General features: G+C 39.4%; 1 protein-coding gene across 1 annotated transcript in view; it reads left to right on the top strand.

The window, feature by feature from the left end:
* PXYLP1 (2-phosphoxylose phosphatase 1) overlaps window positions 1–17,434 on the top strand; it is a 79,992-nt gene that overhangs the window by 18,220 nt on the left and 44,338 nt on the right. Inside the window, exon 2 of the mRNA XM_042459596.1 lies at window positions 14,920–15,053. Within this exon, the coding sequence (XP_042315530.1) occupies window positions 14,975–15,053 (79 nt within the window). The 5' untranslated portion in view covers window positions 14,920–14,974. The remainder of the gene's footprint in view (window positions 1–14,919; window positions 15,054–17,434) is intronic.

Below are 17,434 nucleotides of genomic sequence, written 5' to 3' on the forward strand. Positions count from 1 at the left end.
TTTTTAACCCATGCAAATCAGGGCATTTCTACTAGTAAATTAAAATATGTTCATTTTTTTGGGTGGGGGGACTACACATATGAGAGAGCTAGACGAAAGTTCTTTTGATAATGGAGCATGTGCTGCTAAGACATTTAGCAAAAGAGGGTTTTGTTTTAATGGGCTTTTGCTTTTATTCTGATCCTGCTTCACTTTCCAGGGGATAGGGGCTGTGGAGGAGGAGGGAAAATTAATTTTAATGTTCATAATTTCACTGTTCAAACTTAAACTATTAATGAGTACAGCAACTAGAGCTAAACATAATGGGAGGTTTGCCTGACTATCTTCCTCTCTGATCAGAGCAGTAAGAGTTAGTATTTGGAGGGAGAAGCTGTGAGCAGCAGCTGAGCCTGGACATGACAGTGCTGTGCCTGGATTTGTTACAGTTGAAGAACTTGATTCAGAAGCTGATAGAACCAGATGTATTCTTGTTTACTCTTGGGGAAGCTTGTTGCCACTGTTGTCAGCGGTTTGATCACTCTGAAATACCGTCTCATCCTTGTATCTGTGGGGGATAGATTCCCAGACTTACTGTGGATAGTGATAATTATGGCTAATAACAAATACTATATTTCTGCTGGAAGTTAGACCAGAGTCATGCTGGAAGACCTCCATATGCCAAAAGAGACTTTTCTTCCTGGATGCAGGTAAGTGAAATCACTGTTATTGATCCTGTAAATACAGGGGCTGGACTATACAGAGATAACTAGAAGGGTGGATACAATCATGCTGAGTGGCTTTTCCTTCTGAATGCAGCCCATGTGACTTCTTTGTGGACACTGAAACAGTTGGGATGATGACTTGAACAGTGGAAAACTTGTTGGTGGTAGAATAGACGTCAGGGCTCATTGTCAAACCATTTTTGATGGTAAGGATAGAATGGCAAGGGAGGAGGATATGTTTGTGCCGCCATTGCACTATCATAATTTGGGGGTTGCTTTTACATCTGACCATCTCTGTGAAAGCTAAAGTTGCTTCCGTGGCACAAAGCATTTTTAGCTAGTCTGGGCTGGTGTGCCAACCACAGTTCCTTAGCCTGATAATGATTATCCACAGTCTGATAATATTATGTTTGTGCTACAGTTTTGGCTTTACGTCTTACTTTGAAAATTGTTTGATTGTTTAGTAAATGTTTTGATCTTATTCTTGAAAGAACTGTTTTGGCTTCCTTTCCATTTCTCAGAACAGTTCAAAGTGCTGTTCTTTAATGTTAAAGTTCTGTAACTGCTTGTACCAGTCTGGCTCAAAAGTTATGCGGTACTAGATAACTGGACCCTCAGATTGTTTTTGGAGGCTCTACTTCTGTCTCTATGCAGCATTTGAGGTTAGGTGAGTGATGACCCAAGATGGTTCTTTTTTAGTGGAGGTTTCCATGATGTGCCTTCTCTAGATAGGCTCAGTTGGTACTAACTTTAATTATCAGGTGATGTTTGTTCTTTTATTGTTCAGATCTTTTAGATGTTACGTATGTGTGTACTTTTGCTGTTTGGAATGGTTTTAATGTTTACTCCTACTGATGACTGGTTTTAAATGATTTAAATAGTATGTCATTTAGGGAAGCTTTCAGTTTTGAAAGTGGGGTGTAAATGTATCTATAAATATAGTTGACACATTGTTAACCGTGAATTGAGGCTTACCTCACATTCTTTGGCCAGCTGCTTGACTGACATTTCCCCTCTTGCAGTAACTATACAGTACACTTGATGTTAAATTCTGGCAAAAATTTGATTGGTGGAATAATATCACATAGCAGCTGAAAAAAGCACATAATGATCAATGTTATTCACTGGCAAAAGAATTGGTTTAGGAAATTCTTTAGGAGTTTCCTTGACAACTGATTTCTAGTGCAAGAGCAATTTTAAGTTATTACTTTGAATGAAAGCTGCAGCTTTCATCATTTTGTACATAGCTTTTTTGATGGTTATTTCTATAGAGCCCACAAGAATAATACGATAGAAAACAAAGACTACATTAATAATAGAAAGAAAACATGTAATGATAGGATGCTTTTACAGCAAACACAGTTCATGTGCTTATGAAGTCATGGTTAGCTTGTCAGCATGTCCCACTTACTCTGTATGGAACAAATTAATTTGAAAACTTGGATAAATGACCGCACCCCATAAATTTCTGCCTTTTATTTCCTATGGTCCAACTAGCACCTTGTAGTTTTCTTATTTTATAGGTTTAATTAGTTCTAAGGACCCTTAGTTGATGGTGTATACTCTCAATATATTTGTAATAATGGATATATTTGTGATAATGGGCCTTCACATTCTCTGAGCATCACACCTGAGGGGTCATGCCTCCCCTCCAGGTAAACAAAGGGTTAATGAGATATTGAATTTAAGTTCCATTTATTAGTAATCAACATCATGGAAGAATCAGAAGTCATGGCAGAAAACTAACCACTTAGAATGATGAGTGCCAAGCTTCAAGAATCCTCAAACTGAAATAACATACCTGTACTCTTGAAAGGCTTTGCACTTGCAAATTGAATGTTGCCAATACTGTAGTGAAAAGGAAGTGTCATGTTATGAAGAAGTATAACCATGTTTATTATGGATATAAAATGCTTAAACGTACACAGTTTAAACATTAAACACAAATTAAAAGCAACCAGCACAAGAAAATAGCATTTAAGTACAAAAATTTATATGCTGCTGCACAAAAAATATTTTGCCACCTTAAAAAAGTAAAACAGTTATGAAGAATATTCTAAGGAAACACATAGAGCTACTTTGAGGATATGACAGAATTAACAAACTGATGAATGTACATATATTCATATTCATTATTTCTTTTTCATTTTTTCACAGTAATTTTGATTATTATATACATCTTACCAATCACATTTAAATACAGCCATATTTGTTCTTATCATTTCCATATCTTGCATCAAATCATGTCACATCATATCCATCTGTATTATTTTGGCATGATATCCTCTCATAATTTCAAATTCATTTTATCCCAAACAATTCAGTTTCCCCCTCCTCATTCCCCCTCTCCCTCACCTTGGTCTTCTGATTATCCCATTGGATTGCAATACTCTCTACCACATTCTTCATAGAACTTCTCTCCTTGATATAATGTTTTCACAATTCTACTACCTCTGTTTAGCAACTGTATGCATATCTCCATCATTTAGATACCATTCTGTACAATTTCCTTTTTTACTTTCCCATATTTTAACTATATCTCTATTTTCTTATGGTTATTCTTTCTCTCCATATTTCTTTTTATGACCATCTATCTTTACAATAACTCATTAATGGCTTCCAAATACCATCCCTCTCTATAATTGTCTTGTCCTTTAAGTATATAGTTAACCTGTCCATTTCCATTATGTCCAATGTCCTCAATAACTATTATGTCCAATGTCCTCAATGTTCATTATTTCAAATGCAAAAATATTTGCCTACTATAATGCAACCAATGCAAGATTTACAAGATGCTGAAAACATTTTGAGAGATGCTATTCAAAAGTAAAAGATAATAATGACTGTCAACAAATTCTACTATTTATTTTTATATTTATGTTCTCTTTTTCTTCCATGAGTTCAAGTTAGCATAATTCTATCCTACCCTTCTTCTCGCTCTGTCTTTACAACAAATGTTTGAAGGAGTTTCGATTGCAAGAGAATGATGCATTACATATCACCAGGTGAATATTATAACTATGTGAGGGACTGAATATTCTCCAGTTTCATACCTTATTTATTAAAATATTAGTTGATTTTTAAAATTTAAAATAATAGTTAAAATTTTATGTATCAATTAAAATAATTGTCTTGTCTCAGGTTTGTCAAGGCCCCAAGAGGATTAAAAACAAATCAAAACATTATTTTAAAAAATATTTCCAAAACCAGTATTAAAAGCACAATGATTAAAATAATCTAAAAACTAACTCTCATGTAGTTGTCACTATATTATGCTGGTGCTTTCTAGTGACAGCTTCCTCTTAATGAGTGAATAGTTGAACCATGAAAATAAAACTGTCTATTACGGCTATAAACTTGACATTCTTCTTTTTATAGCTGTTGGGGAAATAGGTATATGTATATTGCGCCAAACAGATATGTGTTTCTTGATTAATAAAAAAGACAGGAGATAAATATTATTAAAATATTACTAATATACACTTATTATTCTACATTGTTTGTTGAATGGTTAGTAATAAAAACATTATTCTGTTTTTCATTGTACTGTAATTACACATGATAAAAACTATAATTTAAACACTCATATCCTTCTGGATAAAAGCTGATTTGAAGAGAGTTTCTAGCTGACATCCACTGGCAATATTGGCTAACTAAATCTACTGTAAGTATGGTGCAGTGGTTTGAATGTTAGACTACGACTGGACCTGGGGTCGAATACCTGCTCAGCTATTGAAACCTTATGGAGTGACCTTGGGCAAGTCATATACTCTCAGCTTTCAGAATACACTTTGATAGATTTGCCTTGGGGGTGCCAAATGACTTGAAGGCACCAAACAGCAGCAAAATTCACTGCAGAAAATAAGATCTCAGTGATGCCATATAACAGTACGTACTATAATTGTAGTACTTGTCTAGTGGCCTGTAGAGTAAAGACAAAAGGAAAATAGCTAGGACATTGAAAGAACCAGCAATTAAGAGCCAATGACTTGACTCCAAAGTGTCTCTTACCGTAGTGCAGTGATTCACAAACTCTGTTCCTCCAGGTGTTTTGGACTTATGCTCCCAGAAGCTTCAACCATCTTGGTCAGAGGTCTGTGATTCTGGGAGCTGGAGCCCAAACCACCTGGAGAACCAGAGTTTGGAAATCACTGGTCTATTTTGTAGAGTGTCACACAAATTCTGTCATTAATTTTCTACCCCACCACTGATTTCCACAACCTTCAAAAGAAGCTGTTCAGGAAATATGTGGAGCTTCAGTGAGAGAGCAGAATGATAATTATGCTGATGTAAAGTGATTCTGTTCTTGGACCTTATGTGCAGGAAAATTCAAGATTCAGAATGTCAGATGTAGGAATGTAGGGTAAAAGGCCATGTTGAACATAATTCCCTGATCACAGGCATGTCTAAGAAGCATATTGGTTGCTGACAAAGATGACATGAAGAGCTTGAAGAGGGAAAGATTAGAAGCTCTGTATTTGCAAGAATCCAATTACTAAATAATCCTTTCAGACTATGATATAATCCTCACTGCTGCTTTTTTCATTAAAAAATAATATGGCTTCTATCAGCTACTTCCAGAAAAAATCCATTTTAATGTTCTTTCCCAAGCATGGTATTTGTTCTTGCACTTGTTATGCTTTCATTGTTCTCTGGTAAATAGTAATATTTGTTCCATTTGCATAAAATATTGAAGGCCTGTAGAATATTGATTCCAGTGAGATGCACAGACCTGGTGGCATTTCTGGGAAACAATTTCCCAACTAAAGATCAACTATTATACAGTACTTTTGCAATCTGTAGTGGATCATGCAGTTCTGTGCAATATTTAATAGAGGTCTGGATATGATTTTTCTGCTGCAGATAAACATTCAAGGGTGCTAACAGCTGTACTCCAGTTTATCTTGCTGAGGAAACATACACACACACTCACCTTATTGCAAATGTTAGCAATAGAGTGAGCAATGTTTACAGAAGCAGGCTCCCAAGATTGTTTTGAATGATTTTTCCTATATTGATTGAAATGTGTACTTTTTCCAACAGTGCCTTGTGTCTCATTTTTAAGTAGTAGCAGTATTTTTGTTGTTGTTACTATCTGGAACTGAACAACTTTTGTTTTAAAGGTATTGTGACACTGCTTTGCTAGTGGTCATGGTAAAAGGTAGTTGCTTATAACTGATTGTGTTACTGGTTAACTTTTTCGATATTGCTAAGGATAGACTATACTCAGTATCAGACAGTGAACAAAATACAAAAGAGGAAGGTAGAAAAGAATTGTTGAATGTCTAGCTTGTGAAATCAAGACTTTCTATGGAACAATTTGAAAGCAACAGAAAATAAATGCCTGATCACCCAAGACTTCAGTTTGTAGAATTTGCTTCAGGACATAAGAAAACTCTCATTATCTTTTTTTTTTTTTCTGGGTGGTGATGACGCCTTTGTGGTCTTTATATCTAAATTGTCAGCCATTGCCACACTTATTTCAGAACCAATTGAGTGCCCTTGGATGGGCTTGTTGTTGTTGTTGTTGTTGTTGTTGTTGTTGTGTATTAGCTGAAATACTTTGCCCAGACATTTGTACAGCTGAGTTGATTCTTCATAAAACTTTCCAGTTCTCTGAAGCAGGGACAGCCAATTGGCAGTGCACAAGCTACATCTGGCTCTTGAGGCAATTTGTTGGACCTTGGCAGAACTACCCATTTTTATTCATGGTGCAGTAAAACGTTTGTCTACACTTAATGATAAAAAGCCCAATATTTTCAAGTTATAAGAAGAAGGAAACCCATACTTTTATCTCTCATTAGATGTACTGTGGGAAAGGGTGTCAGTGCTAGAGACAAAATACCTGTCCAAGAGTCAAATTACTATATGGAGATCAGTGTGCCCACAAGAATACCAAAGCTGAATATCTCCAGTTTAACCTTTTACTGGTAAAGGGATAGTATGTCAAATTTAATTTCTCTGTTTTAACCAGTACCTAGCGGTTCACTTTATTTAGCTATCTGTAGGTGTTCCCAAGCAGTCTAAAATATTTTGGTTAAGTTCAAGTTGCCTGTCACATATGTAAGTCGCCTGTCACACTGATGACGTATCGACTACAGAGGACGTTCTCAGTTGCTTGGTTCTGTTCAGTGAGCAGAAATCGTTAGAAGCAATAGAAATATACTGGACAGCTAAATAATGAGCTTTTCTGGTCATGGAAAGTAACTGATCTCTGTAAACCTGGATAATTATAGAGATGACAAATACATTTAATTTATCTGACACATTATGAAGTTTAACTTTGCTTTTTTCCAAAGGTTTTCATTTTTCATTTAACACAATAATTATGGCAATGAAATCACATTTTACATTGACTTTTAAAATAGGAAATGAAGGCAAGGGCAAAAGAAGAACAGCAATTTATTTGAATGAAGGACAAACTATTTGCGGGAGCATGTTTAGTACACCCGTAAAAGAATGTGTTGGTTTTATAGAAAAATTCATATTTTCTGGCCTGTGCAGGAATCTAAACCTTACTTCAAGTTCCCAAGATTACTAGAAATGGTGAATGAATTTTACTTGTGTAGCTGAAAGCCGTGCTGGAAGAAGCGGTGGCACATCCCATAAAGAAAAATGGGGTGTGTGCGCACTGCCACACCACTGCATGCACAAAGCCCCATTCATTTAAATGGGGCTCGAGCAGAGGCAAAATTCCCTTTACGCAGGGGAGCCTGGAAATCCCTGAAATCAGCTGTAGTAGATAACTGCTACCCAGCATCCAACATCTCTTTTTAAGGCAACACTTTGGAGAGCATGGTGGACTCATCTCCAGGGATTCCTGGATGAAATAGATTATCTAGACTTATGTACTTCAGTCTCGTTTGAGGCTTGGGATATGGACTATGCCAGGAACTGGACGTGAGAAGTGTATCCGGTTGGTTCTGCTGGATTTCTCAATGGTTTTCAGTACCCTTGATCATGGTATACTTATCGGCTGCCTCTCTGGGATGGGACTTGGGGGCACTGTTTTACAAAGGTTTCAGTCCTTGGAGGGACAACTGAAAAAATGATGCTGAAGGATTCATGTTATATCTCCAGGTTTTGGTCTTAGGGTTCAGGTCTTCCCCTCTGTTCTTTGATATCTATCTGATCCCAGTGGGAGAGAGTTTTGGGGTTTGGTGTCACCAATATGCTGATGAACTCAACTCTATCTCTCTAACTCCAAGGAAGCTGTCTTGGTACCAAACCAGTGACTGGCATCTGTAGTGAACTCAATGAGCAAACAAACTGAAGCTTAAAACAGATATGCTCTTGATCAGTCAAAAGGCAAATCAAGGCATAGGGATTCAACTTCTGTTGGATAGTGTTATCCTCCCCCCCTGGGAGAAAAAAAAAAGATTTGTTCAAAACAAAGTGTATAACAGGACAAAATCCAGCACTTATTTGCAACCTGAAGAACAATATCCATCTGGGTGGAAGCACAATATAAATTGTTAGTTTATAACTAGACACTTATGCCGGGGGAGAAGTATTACAGTGGGCCTTTCCCTTATGCAGAGGATCCATTCCAGCCCCCCCCCCCACACGTAAGGGAAAAACACATATGCTCAGGCCCCATTGAAAACAATGGGGCTGGTGCACACGCCATTGTTTTTTTCGTGGTGCGGCTTCAGCATAAGCTGAAAGCTGCGTATGGCATGCCCGCATATGGTGTGGGTGCACTGTATAAGACTGTGGCAGTACTGCACGTTTGCAGCCCAGTGAGAATTGTAAGAAGGTCCTGATTATGTGAAAGTCTGCTTACTGTCAAAATAGGACACTAGAAAAGACAGAGTAGTGCTGATGATGGCAGCTGTTTTCAGAAGTACTGATGATTGCTGAATTGCCTTTGATTTTATTTCTTGGCCTAATATGCAATTCAAACTATATTGTACACATCTCCACATTTTGTAGCACAGTTCTTCTCTCAAATAACAAACAAAAATCTGTATTTTGGGGTAAAAAATCACAAAAATGAACACAGAAGTGATTTATAGAAGTGAAACACAGTTTTTGTAATTTATGAAAAATTGAAATAGACTTGAGATTGAGCACATGTGAAACTGGTACAGAATACAAATAGACTGATCTAGTCCATTATTAAATATAGCTTCCACTGTCAGGGATGGTGGGAGTTGTGGCTCTTCACCTGGCCTGGAACTCACCACCTGGTTGTGCACCACGCTGACCAGTTTTGGCCAGCTGTTGTATCTTTGCAAGAGTTGCAGAGAACAGGCTGAAGACCCCGACAAACTCTCCAAGCCTTCTCACTCTTGCCTCCACAGAAGTCTTCACCCTTCTTCACCAGGGTCCTGCTGGTTCTTGTAGCTTCACCCAAGACACCAGACAACTCAGTAGTCTTATATAAAAGATCTACTTTATTCTACTATATACACAGCTCCAAACAATACTCAACTCCTCATTCTCCAATCCAACTACTCACAACTACAACCCACAAAATACACTGGGATGTATAGTCATTATTATAGCCATATCATGGCACCACCTACTGTGGTCTGTTTCCACCCAGTAGGCGTGTACATCATTCCCATTGGTTCTCCTTGTTCATCCCACAATTAATGATTTCATCATCTCAGCCTTGACCACTTAACAATTGTCAGGTGTGTTCAATTATCCACTTTGCAATTCTTGTCCTTGGCACTCTGGACCTGTTAATTGTATTACCATTCACACCTGTGTGGTTCTCAATTGGCTTCTGCTGAGTCACTCTGACTCTCACATACATCTTTTATTTCTCTTACTGTATAACCCATGTGGCTTTTCCCTTAACATCCACATGGTGGTGGCAGTTCGCATTGCTGGTTTCTACAGTTTATTTTTGTTGGACCACATATCTTTTAATCCTTAAAATTTCAGCAGCAAATGTGTCCATCAGTTCCTAATATGTACAGAGGATAGATTAAGTTTTACTGAGGGCACAAAGATGTCATTGGAGACATTCATCTGGTGTGTACAAATGTTGCTTGACCTTGGTAGCTTGTACAATTTGTGATCACTTGCTTATTCTTTCCCCCTGATTCAGTTAAATAATGTCTTTTCACTGGCATGTTTTTCTGACTTCTGATGTACTCGCAGTGTCTGATTTGGAATTGTTACTAATACTCAGTGTTCTTCAGGAATTGGATGCATCCATTGTTTTAGTAGGTAAAATATTGAAGCTTACTTTTGTAATTGTGCTAATCTTTGAACTTCATAAATAATACTGTTAGCTGCTTTCAAGGGCCTGGTTGAAGTTCAGTTTCATGTCAGAGATGCATTAAAGGTTGCTTTTCAGTTCAGATGTGATCCCTATAATAATATACGAAAATTAGGGGAGTCCAGTTGTGTTTCTCAGACATATGGATTTTTTTTTATCCAGACAAGCAAGAAAATGGATCTATGATTTATTTACAGCAGATATATCCGCCACTCCTATGTGGTATATCTGAATTTTATTTGTTAAATAAGGAAGGGCTAATGTTAAGATTTACTATATAGCATGGGATTTTCATACAAAATATGGACGCATTACAAACACGCACAAAGTAGGTGCTCTGCGCGTGCTAGGGTTGCACGAGAGTGTGCTAGGGTTAGGAAGCGCCGTCGCTTCCACACACCCATAACACTAGCACAAACGGGGCGGCGCAGAAGTGACGTACAGGGGCTGCACGAGGGTGCCTGGGGCACCCTTTCTGCGGCCCCCGGAAGGAGCTCCGTTTCGGAGCTCCTTCCACCTTTTGCGTCGCTGGGCGCAGCCTTTACATGGCTGCGCCAGTGACGCAGAGCAGAAAGGGGCCTCCTCCCCGCCGCCGGTAGGTGTCCTTGGGGCTTGAAGCCCCAAGAACACCCCTTTCCAGGCCATGAGGAAGCGGCCTTTTGCCGCTTCCCCGCAGCCTGGAAAGCAGCGGATCAGGGCCTCAGAGGCTGCCGTTGTGGCAGCTGAGGCCCTGATCCGGTGGCGAAAGGGCTGGTTACAGGTGCACCCCAAACGGGCGGTCTGTAATACGCCATGGGCTTCTTAAAATGTAAACTGTAATTCAAGTCCTTGATGATAAAAGCTTTGCTAAGTCTGATTCTACTATCTGAACCTTCATGGGATGGATACATTTATCAAACAATTTATAAATTACTTAAGTATGGAGACATATTCATTAGGGAACTAAACTGTGGAGAGATGCCAACTTCCATTTGTAAGTTTATGGAATATTTCATTTTCTTAATCTGATAGCTAAATATTTGCTTGAAGAGATCACTGATATCACTTTGGTAAACTAAATAATGTCAATGCTAACAAATGCTGATATTTCTTGTTACAGCTATCATGGTACTGATGAACAACTGTTGTCACAGTATAGTGCTCTTGTAGAAATTACATTACTCAGAAAAAGTTGTTTTTTCACCTTTCTAGTGATACTGGAACTTGCCAGCATATATTATACAAGTTGCATCTCTAATCGAAAATCTGAAATTGTTGAGTACTGACATGACATCACAAGTTTAGTGCTTCAATGTACAGAAGCTTTGTTTCATGCACAAAATTTGTAAAAAATGTTTTATAAAATTATCTTCAGGCTTTGTGTATAAGGTGAATATTAAACATGGTTAGACTTCCATTCCAATGTCAAGTTATCTTAATATGTATATGCAAATATTCCAACATTCCCCCAAATCAGAAACACTTCTTGTCTGAAGCATTTTGGATAAGGGATGCTCAACCTTACTTTTTTGTTTTGTGTCTTTGGGTATCGTCCTTACAGTGATTGTCCTTGTTCATGTCATGGTGGTTTTGCAACATTCTGATCACTCATTCCAGATAAGCACAGTGATTTCACGGAGGCAGACTAAGAAGTGTGCTATTGATTATTATGGAGACAGGGCGTTTTAATCAATCTATTTAAGTTGTCACAGTGATTCAGTGTAATAATGTGTTTATTCTCTGTGAGACAAGATGGTGAGGTACTATAGTGGTAGAATAATGAGTTGGTTCTAATAATGCAGCTACTTCATGGAAAAGTGACAGAATAGTGTTTTTGAGTTTGGATAAAAATAAAAACTGCTAATCATACAGTTTAGCATAGGGGCTTTCCATATTATTGTTCCATAGACTAAGAGGGTACTGACCTGAAATGATAAATTCAGACCAGATAACTATCAGCTTTTTGACATTGCTCCTGTTGTGTACATTACAAAAAATGAACAGATATTTGGCAGTTTCTACAAATAGACAGTTTAACTTTAACTCATGACCTAGACTGTCAACTCCAGGCCATGTCATTCTCCCCCCTCCCTCTTTAAAAGTATCCACAGTTGAAAAACCTCTACAATAGAAATCTTGGGTCAACTGGATAGTTTACAGTGTGTATGTGTATTGTGTGAATAACAGAGCAGGAAACCAGTGAGTAGGGTTTGAGTCCCATCCAGAGAAGAGATGAATTCCTGGCTTCTAGAGATGAATTCCTGGGGATGATTGTGGCTGGTATGCAAATTTACCTTAATTTTGTATCTCGTTCTTTAGCAGAACTATTTTCCAATAGAACCATAGGTACTTGGTAACTACTGACTTCTAAAATTAGCATGTGCCTCTCAATTTAAAGTCTCGATTTGCAGGAGATCCATTCCGCCCCCCCAACCCCTCACGAATCGGAAAAACTGCAAATATCGAAGCCCCATTGTTTTTAATGGCTGCATGTATCATTTTGTCCCTCCTGGCTTCCTGTCCACAGAAATTCAAAATCGTGAGTGGGAAGTCAGCAAATTTGGAGGGACGACTATATACCATATAATAGAAGGGACCATATTGTGGTGCTACAGTGGGTCCTTGTTATCCGCTGTGGTTTGGTTCCAGGGCCCCCCATGGATAACAAAATCCGTGGATGCTCAAGTCCCATTAAATATAATGGCAGAGCAAAATGGTGTCCCATATATAAAATGGAAAATTAAGGTTTGCTATTTGGAATTTATATTTTTTGGGAATATTTTCAAACCGTGCATGCTTGAATCCGTGTACAGCCAGCCCTTCTTATACACAGATTTTTTATACATGGAGTCAAGCATACACGGTTTGAAAATGTTCAAAAAAAAAAGGTATAAATTGCAAATATCAAACCTTGATTTTCCATTTTTTATAAGGGACATCATTTTGCTATCTCGTTATATTTAATGGGACTTGAGCATACATGGATTTTGTTATACACTAGGGATTTTGGAACCAAACCCCAGCGTATAACAAGGGTCCACTGTATAAGAAATTTGTGGATAAGGATGACTGACTGTGTAACTATATGGGGACCATACATCTTCAGTAAGGCTGTTCAGGTTTATTGCCTAGTCATACATTCTATGAGAAACGAGGTACATAGAAGGCAATGTATTGCTAATTGTTTTTTATTTTTATTATTTCAGTAGAGTTTTGCAATTATCTGTACCTTCTCTCAAGTAGCTGCCTGCCCCAGGTTAGATTGTTTCATGTTACCCAGCCACACTTGCCTTGTTTAACTGAAACATTTGCAACAGACATATCTCTCCCTATAACTCCATGTTTGTGGTATCTGTTCTTGTACTGGTGAGTTCTGTGTCATGCACTTCAGAGAGTCACAAACACCCTGTGAATCCAAAAACTAATTCCAGAATGGAAGAACTAGCTTTTCGCTGTTAATAATAATAATAAACTTTTATTTTACCCTGCCTCTCCAATTAGATCGAGGCAGCTGACAACATTAAAAGAACATTAAAAAAGAATAAAACACAATATCCCACAAACCCACCCTCACAAAACTACAAATCTGTTGTCTTGCTATATGTCTTATGTATGAATTAATGGGTATTGAGGTGGAGAATAATTTCTGTCTATATGCCTGCTTGACTATGTGAAGACAAATAAGGGGGGCTAGTAGCAGTAGTAGTTGTGAGTGTACTTGTGACTGCTGTCACTGAGCATTCTTCGGTTTCAGTGTTTGAGCCTAGCTCCCCATTCGTAGTTCCCATGATGTGTCTTCTGTTATTTTACTCAATTTGGTGGATGTGAAACCATGTACATCTTTTTGATACACCAGGGTCCATTTACATTGTAGAAGTAATGCAGTTTGATGCCACCTTAATTGCCATGGCTCCATCCTGCAGAATCCTGAGATTTGTAGTTTTGTGAGGAACTAGCACTCTTTGATAGAGAAGTTTAAACACCTTGTAAAATTACAAATCTCAGGATTCCATAGGATGGAACTTGAAGTGGTATCAAATAGCATTTCTACAGTGTAGATGCTCCCTAGGTGTGTTCCATTGCTTATAGATAAGCCCCTGGTGATGGGCTGTAATAAACTGCTGGTAAATTGTAATGGCTGTGAGAGCAGGGGAAGAGGAGAGTAAAGGGTCTATTGAGAGAAGGTTAAGAGGTGATATGATAGCCCTGTTTAAATATTTGAAGGGATGTCATATCGAGGAGGGAGCAAGCTTGTTTTTGCTGCTCCAGAGACTAGGACCCGTAATAATGGATGCAAGCTACAGCAAAAGAGATTCCTCCTCAACATTAGGAAGAACTTCTTGACAGTAAGAGCTGTCCGACAGCAGAACACACTCCCTCGGAGTGCAGTGGAATCTCTCTCCTTGGAGGTCTTCAAACAGAGGCTGGATGGCCATCTGTCGGGGATGCTTTGATTTGGATTTCCTGCATGGCAGGGAGTTGGACTGGATGGCCCTTGCGGTCTCTTCCAACTCTATGATTCTATGATTCTGTGAGACTGCAACTGCCAGAGACACTCCACTGGCTCCTGTATTTCAGTGAAAGAGGAAGTGGAGGCAGCGGAGCAGGTGGCCACCTGCCTCCCCCCCCCACCTGTCTGCCACCAGTGAGAGGAAGGGCGGACGAGTCCCATTGTCCGCAAGGGTGGCACAGCTACACTGCCACTGAAGACAATGCAGACTTGAGCATCCATGGATTTAAGTATCTACAGAGTTGGTCAGTTTCACTGCTTTGTAAAGAACTGAAGATGAGGGATCAGGACATTGAGTCACTCAAATTAACATACGGTCCCTTGTCTCACCTGGGCAGCACCTGGAATTAACTCTTTCTCCTTCACTGGAAGGTTTATAGTTTCAGTCTTTCAGTGCAGCAATGGCTCTGAAATTGTTTTTTCTAATTTTGGGAATTTGATATTTTTTATAATGGATATCTATAATGAATGTTTTGTGTTTGTGTTGGCAGGAAATACCTTGGACTATGGAGTTAAAACCATGAAGAAGAATCAGAAAGAATAATAATGTTTTTCCGAAATCGGTTTCTGTTCTTGTTGGCGGTGGCTGCCTTGTTAGCTGTTCTGAGCCTTAGCCTACAATTCTGTAAGTATAATTCATTGGTTTATATTATAGGTGAAGATTCTAAAGCTCTTCTACTTCCCATTGGGTTCTGTGCAATTTTCCATTGCCATTGGATTCTTCTATTAATTTGATGCACTTCCTGTCTTCCCACAGCTTTTCTTCAGAGATCATAAAGAGGTTGATATCAAACTTCTCTCTCTGTGTTAATAATGTGGAAGTTGAGTGCCAACTTTTTTCTACTTTCAAGACCTTTTGGTCATTCAGGTTTTTGCCATCTGCAAAGGGGTCCAGAAATGAACCTTCCTGAATAAGAAGGGCCCAGTGAACTTATTTATATTGGAATATAGATGTGGCATTTCTGTTTATGCTTCAAACACAGCCCCATTTTTAAGGGTTGGCAAGTTAGAAATCTTCATCAGTACATTTTTTTAAACAAAAGTGCATTGCTTCTATGCCAGCTTTAATTGACTAGGTATGTGTGTATGTGGCTTAGGAAAAAGTGATCTCAGGAAAAAATTCCCATGACTAATTACTTGTTAGTTGGTTAATATTGCTGGTCTGGTATAAATTTTGTAACTCTAAAAAATTGTGTTTTTAAAAAGTCCTGTGGTTTTTGCAGTTCCTACCCTTTATATATTATAAAATATTTGGGAATAACCTATGAGTAAGCCTTCACATGTTTGGAAAGAATTATCTTACCCGGAGAAGCCTTATTATTTGGATAATTGATATATTAAATAAGTATTTTAGGGAGCGAGGAAAGAGGTACTTGTCCTTGGAAGACTTTCATGTTTTCTTTCTTTGACAAGCAGGTATATGAAACTCACTTGTGGTGTGAGTAGGCTTGCCATAACCCGGCTGCCCCCGTGAAATTCACGGATTGGAGTGTTTAAACCGTTTCCCGCCCGTTTTGCCCTTTCAATCCCGGGTTCCTGCTTGCTCCAGGCCAGATTTTATCAATCTCCAGTCAAGACTTTTGACTGACAAGCTCTGCCTGCCTGGAAGAAGGCAGGATTGGCTCCTTCCCTCCATGTGACCCCCTTAGTCACGCCTCCTTCTCCTCCTCCTCTTCAGCCAGGAGCTCAGCCAGCAGCCAAGATGGCTGCCTCCAGGGAGAAGGAGCAGGAGCATGGCGGGGGGGGGGGTCTCCTGGTGTGGCAGCCTCCCTTGCCCCCAGCCTCCCTCCTACTCCCTCATCAAGACTCAGCACAAAGGCAAAAGGCAAGGAGGCAGGCACCAGGGGCTCCCTTTAACGTTCGTTGCTTTGCCTTTCCTGCTCCTCTCTGCTCTGCGGGTGGCTATGGCTTCTGGGGGAGAGGAGAAAAGGGGAAGGAGGAGGGAGAAAAAGCCCCACGCCAGTCCCTCTCCTCCATCTAAGCCAGCCTCCTCTTCTTCCTCTTCCTCATACTCTTCTTCCCCCTTCTTCTTTTCTTTCCTCCTCTTCTTCCCCTCTTCCTCCTCTTCCGTTGTAATTGTGTGCCCTCAACTCCTTTCTGACTTATGGCAGCCCTGCAGAGTTCCCTTGGCACTCTCAGATCATCTGGGCAGCAACTTTTAAGAGTTCTGGCGGCTAGGCTAGCTTCTACCTCCAGGAGGGCATTACGATCTCGGCCCCAGCCTCTGGACTCGCTGCCCATAGGCTCCCGCGCAGCCACCCCTACCCCAATTCAAGAAGGGCTTGAAAACCTATTATTTGAGCAGGCCTACCCCTGAATATTCCCCCCCTAGAATGTTATTCACCTCCCCCCCCTTCCCCTGCAATAGACTGCATGAGTTTGTAATGTTTTAATAAGTCTAAGCTTTTACTGTGTATGGTTTTTTGTATATTGTAACCGCCTCGTGTATATTGCATTTGTATAATCTGTTGTGCACGCCCTGATTTGAAGAGGCGGTAGAAAAATAAAACGTTATTATTATTTATAGTTTCTTCAAAGGAGGAGAGGATTGCCTTTACTTTCTCCTAAGAGGCTGAGAGAGTGTGACTTGCCCAAGGTCTCCCACTGGGTTTGCAGGGCCATTCTGGCTCCTCCAATGCTCTAGCCACCAAGCCAGCCCCCTCTTCTTCCCCCCTTCTTCTTTTCTTTCCTCCTCCTCTTCCTTCAACTCCTTTCTGACTTATGGCAACCCTGCCTGGATGTGGAAATTCTGTAGTTTGCAGAATGGCTGTGGCACCAGAGACTTAGAACTGAAAAGTACTTTGAATTGTGTCTGGAAACAGACCCTAATAAGGCAAACCTATCCTGGGGTTTCTTGGCAAGATGTTATTCTGAAGAGGTTTGCTGCCTGACCTCTCATCTCTCCTTGAGGCTGAGAGAGTGGAGAGTAGGACTTGCCCATACTCTATTTGTTAATTCCAACCTTTTGGACCTTCTAGTATTGTCATTATGATTCTTCACATGGTC

This window comes from Sceloporus undulatus, chromosome 3 (genome assembly GCF_019175285.1).
Source record: "Sceloporus undulatus isolate JIND9_A2432 ecotype Alabama chromosome 3, SceUnd_v1.1, whole genome shotgun sequence".
Lineage (NCBI taxonomy): Eukaryota > Metazoa > Chordata > Lepidosauria > Squamata > Phrynosomatidae > Sceloporus > Sceloporus undulatus.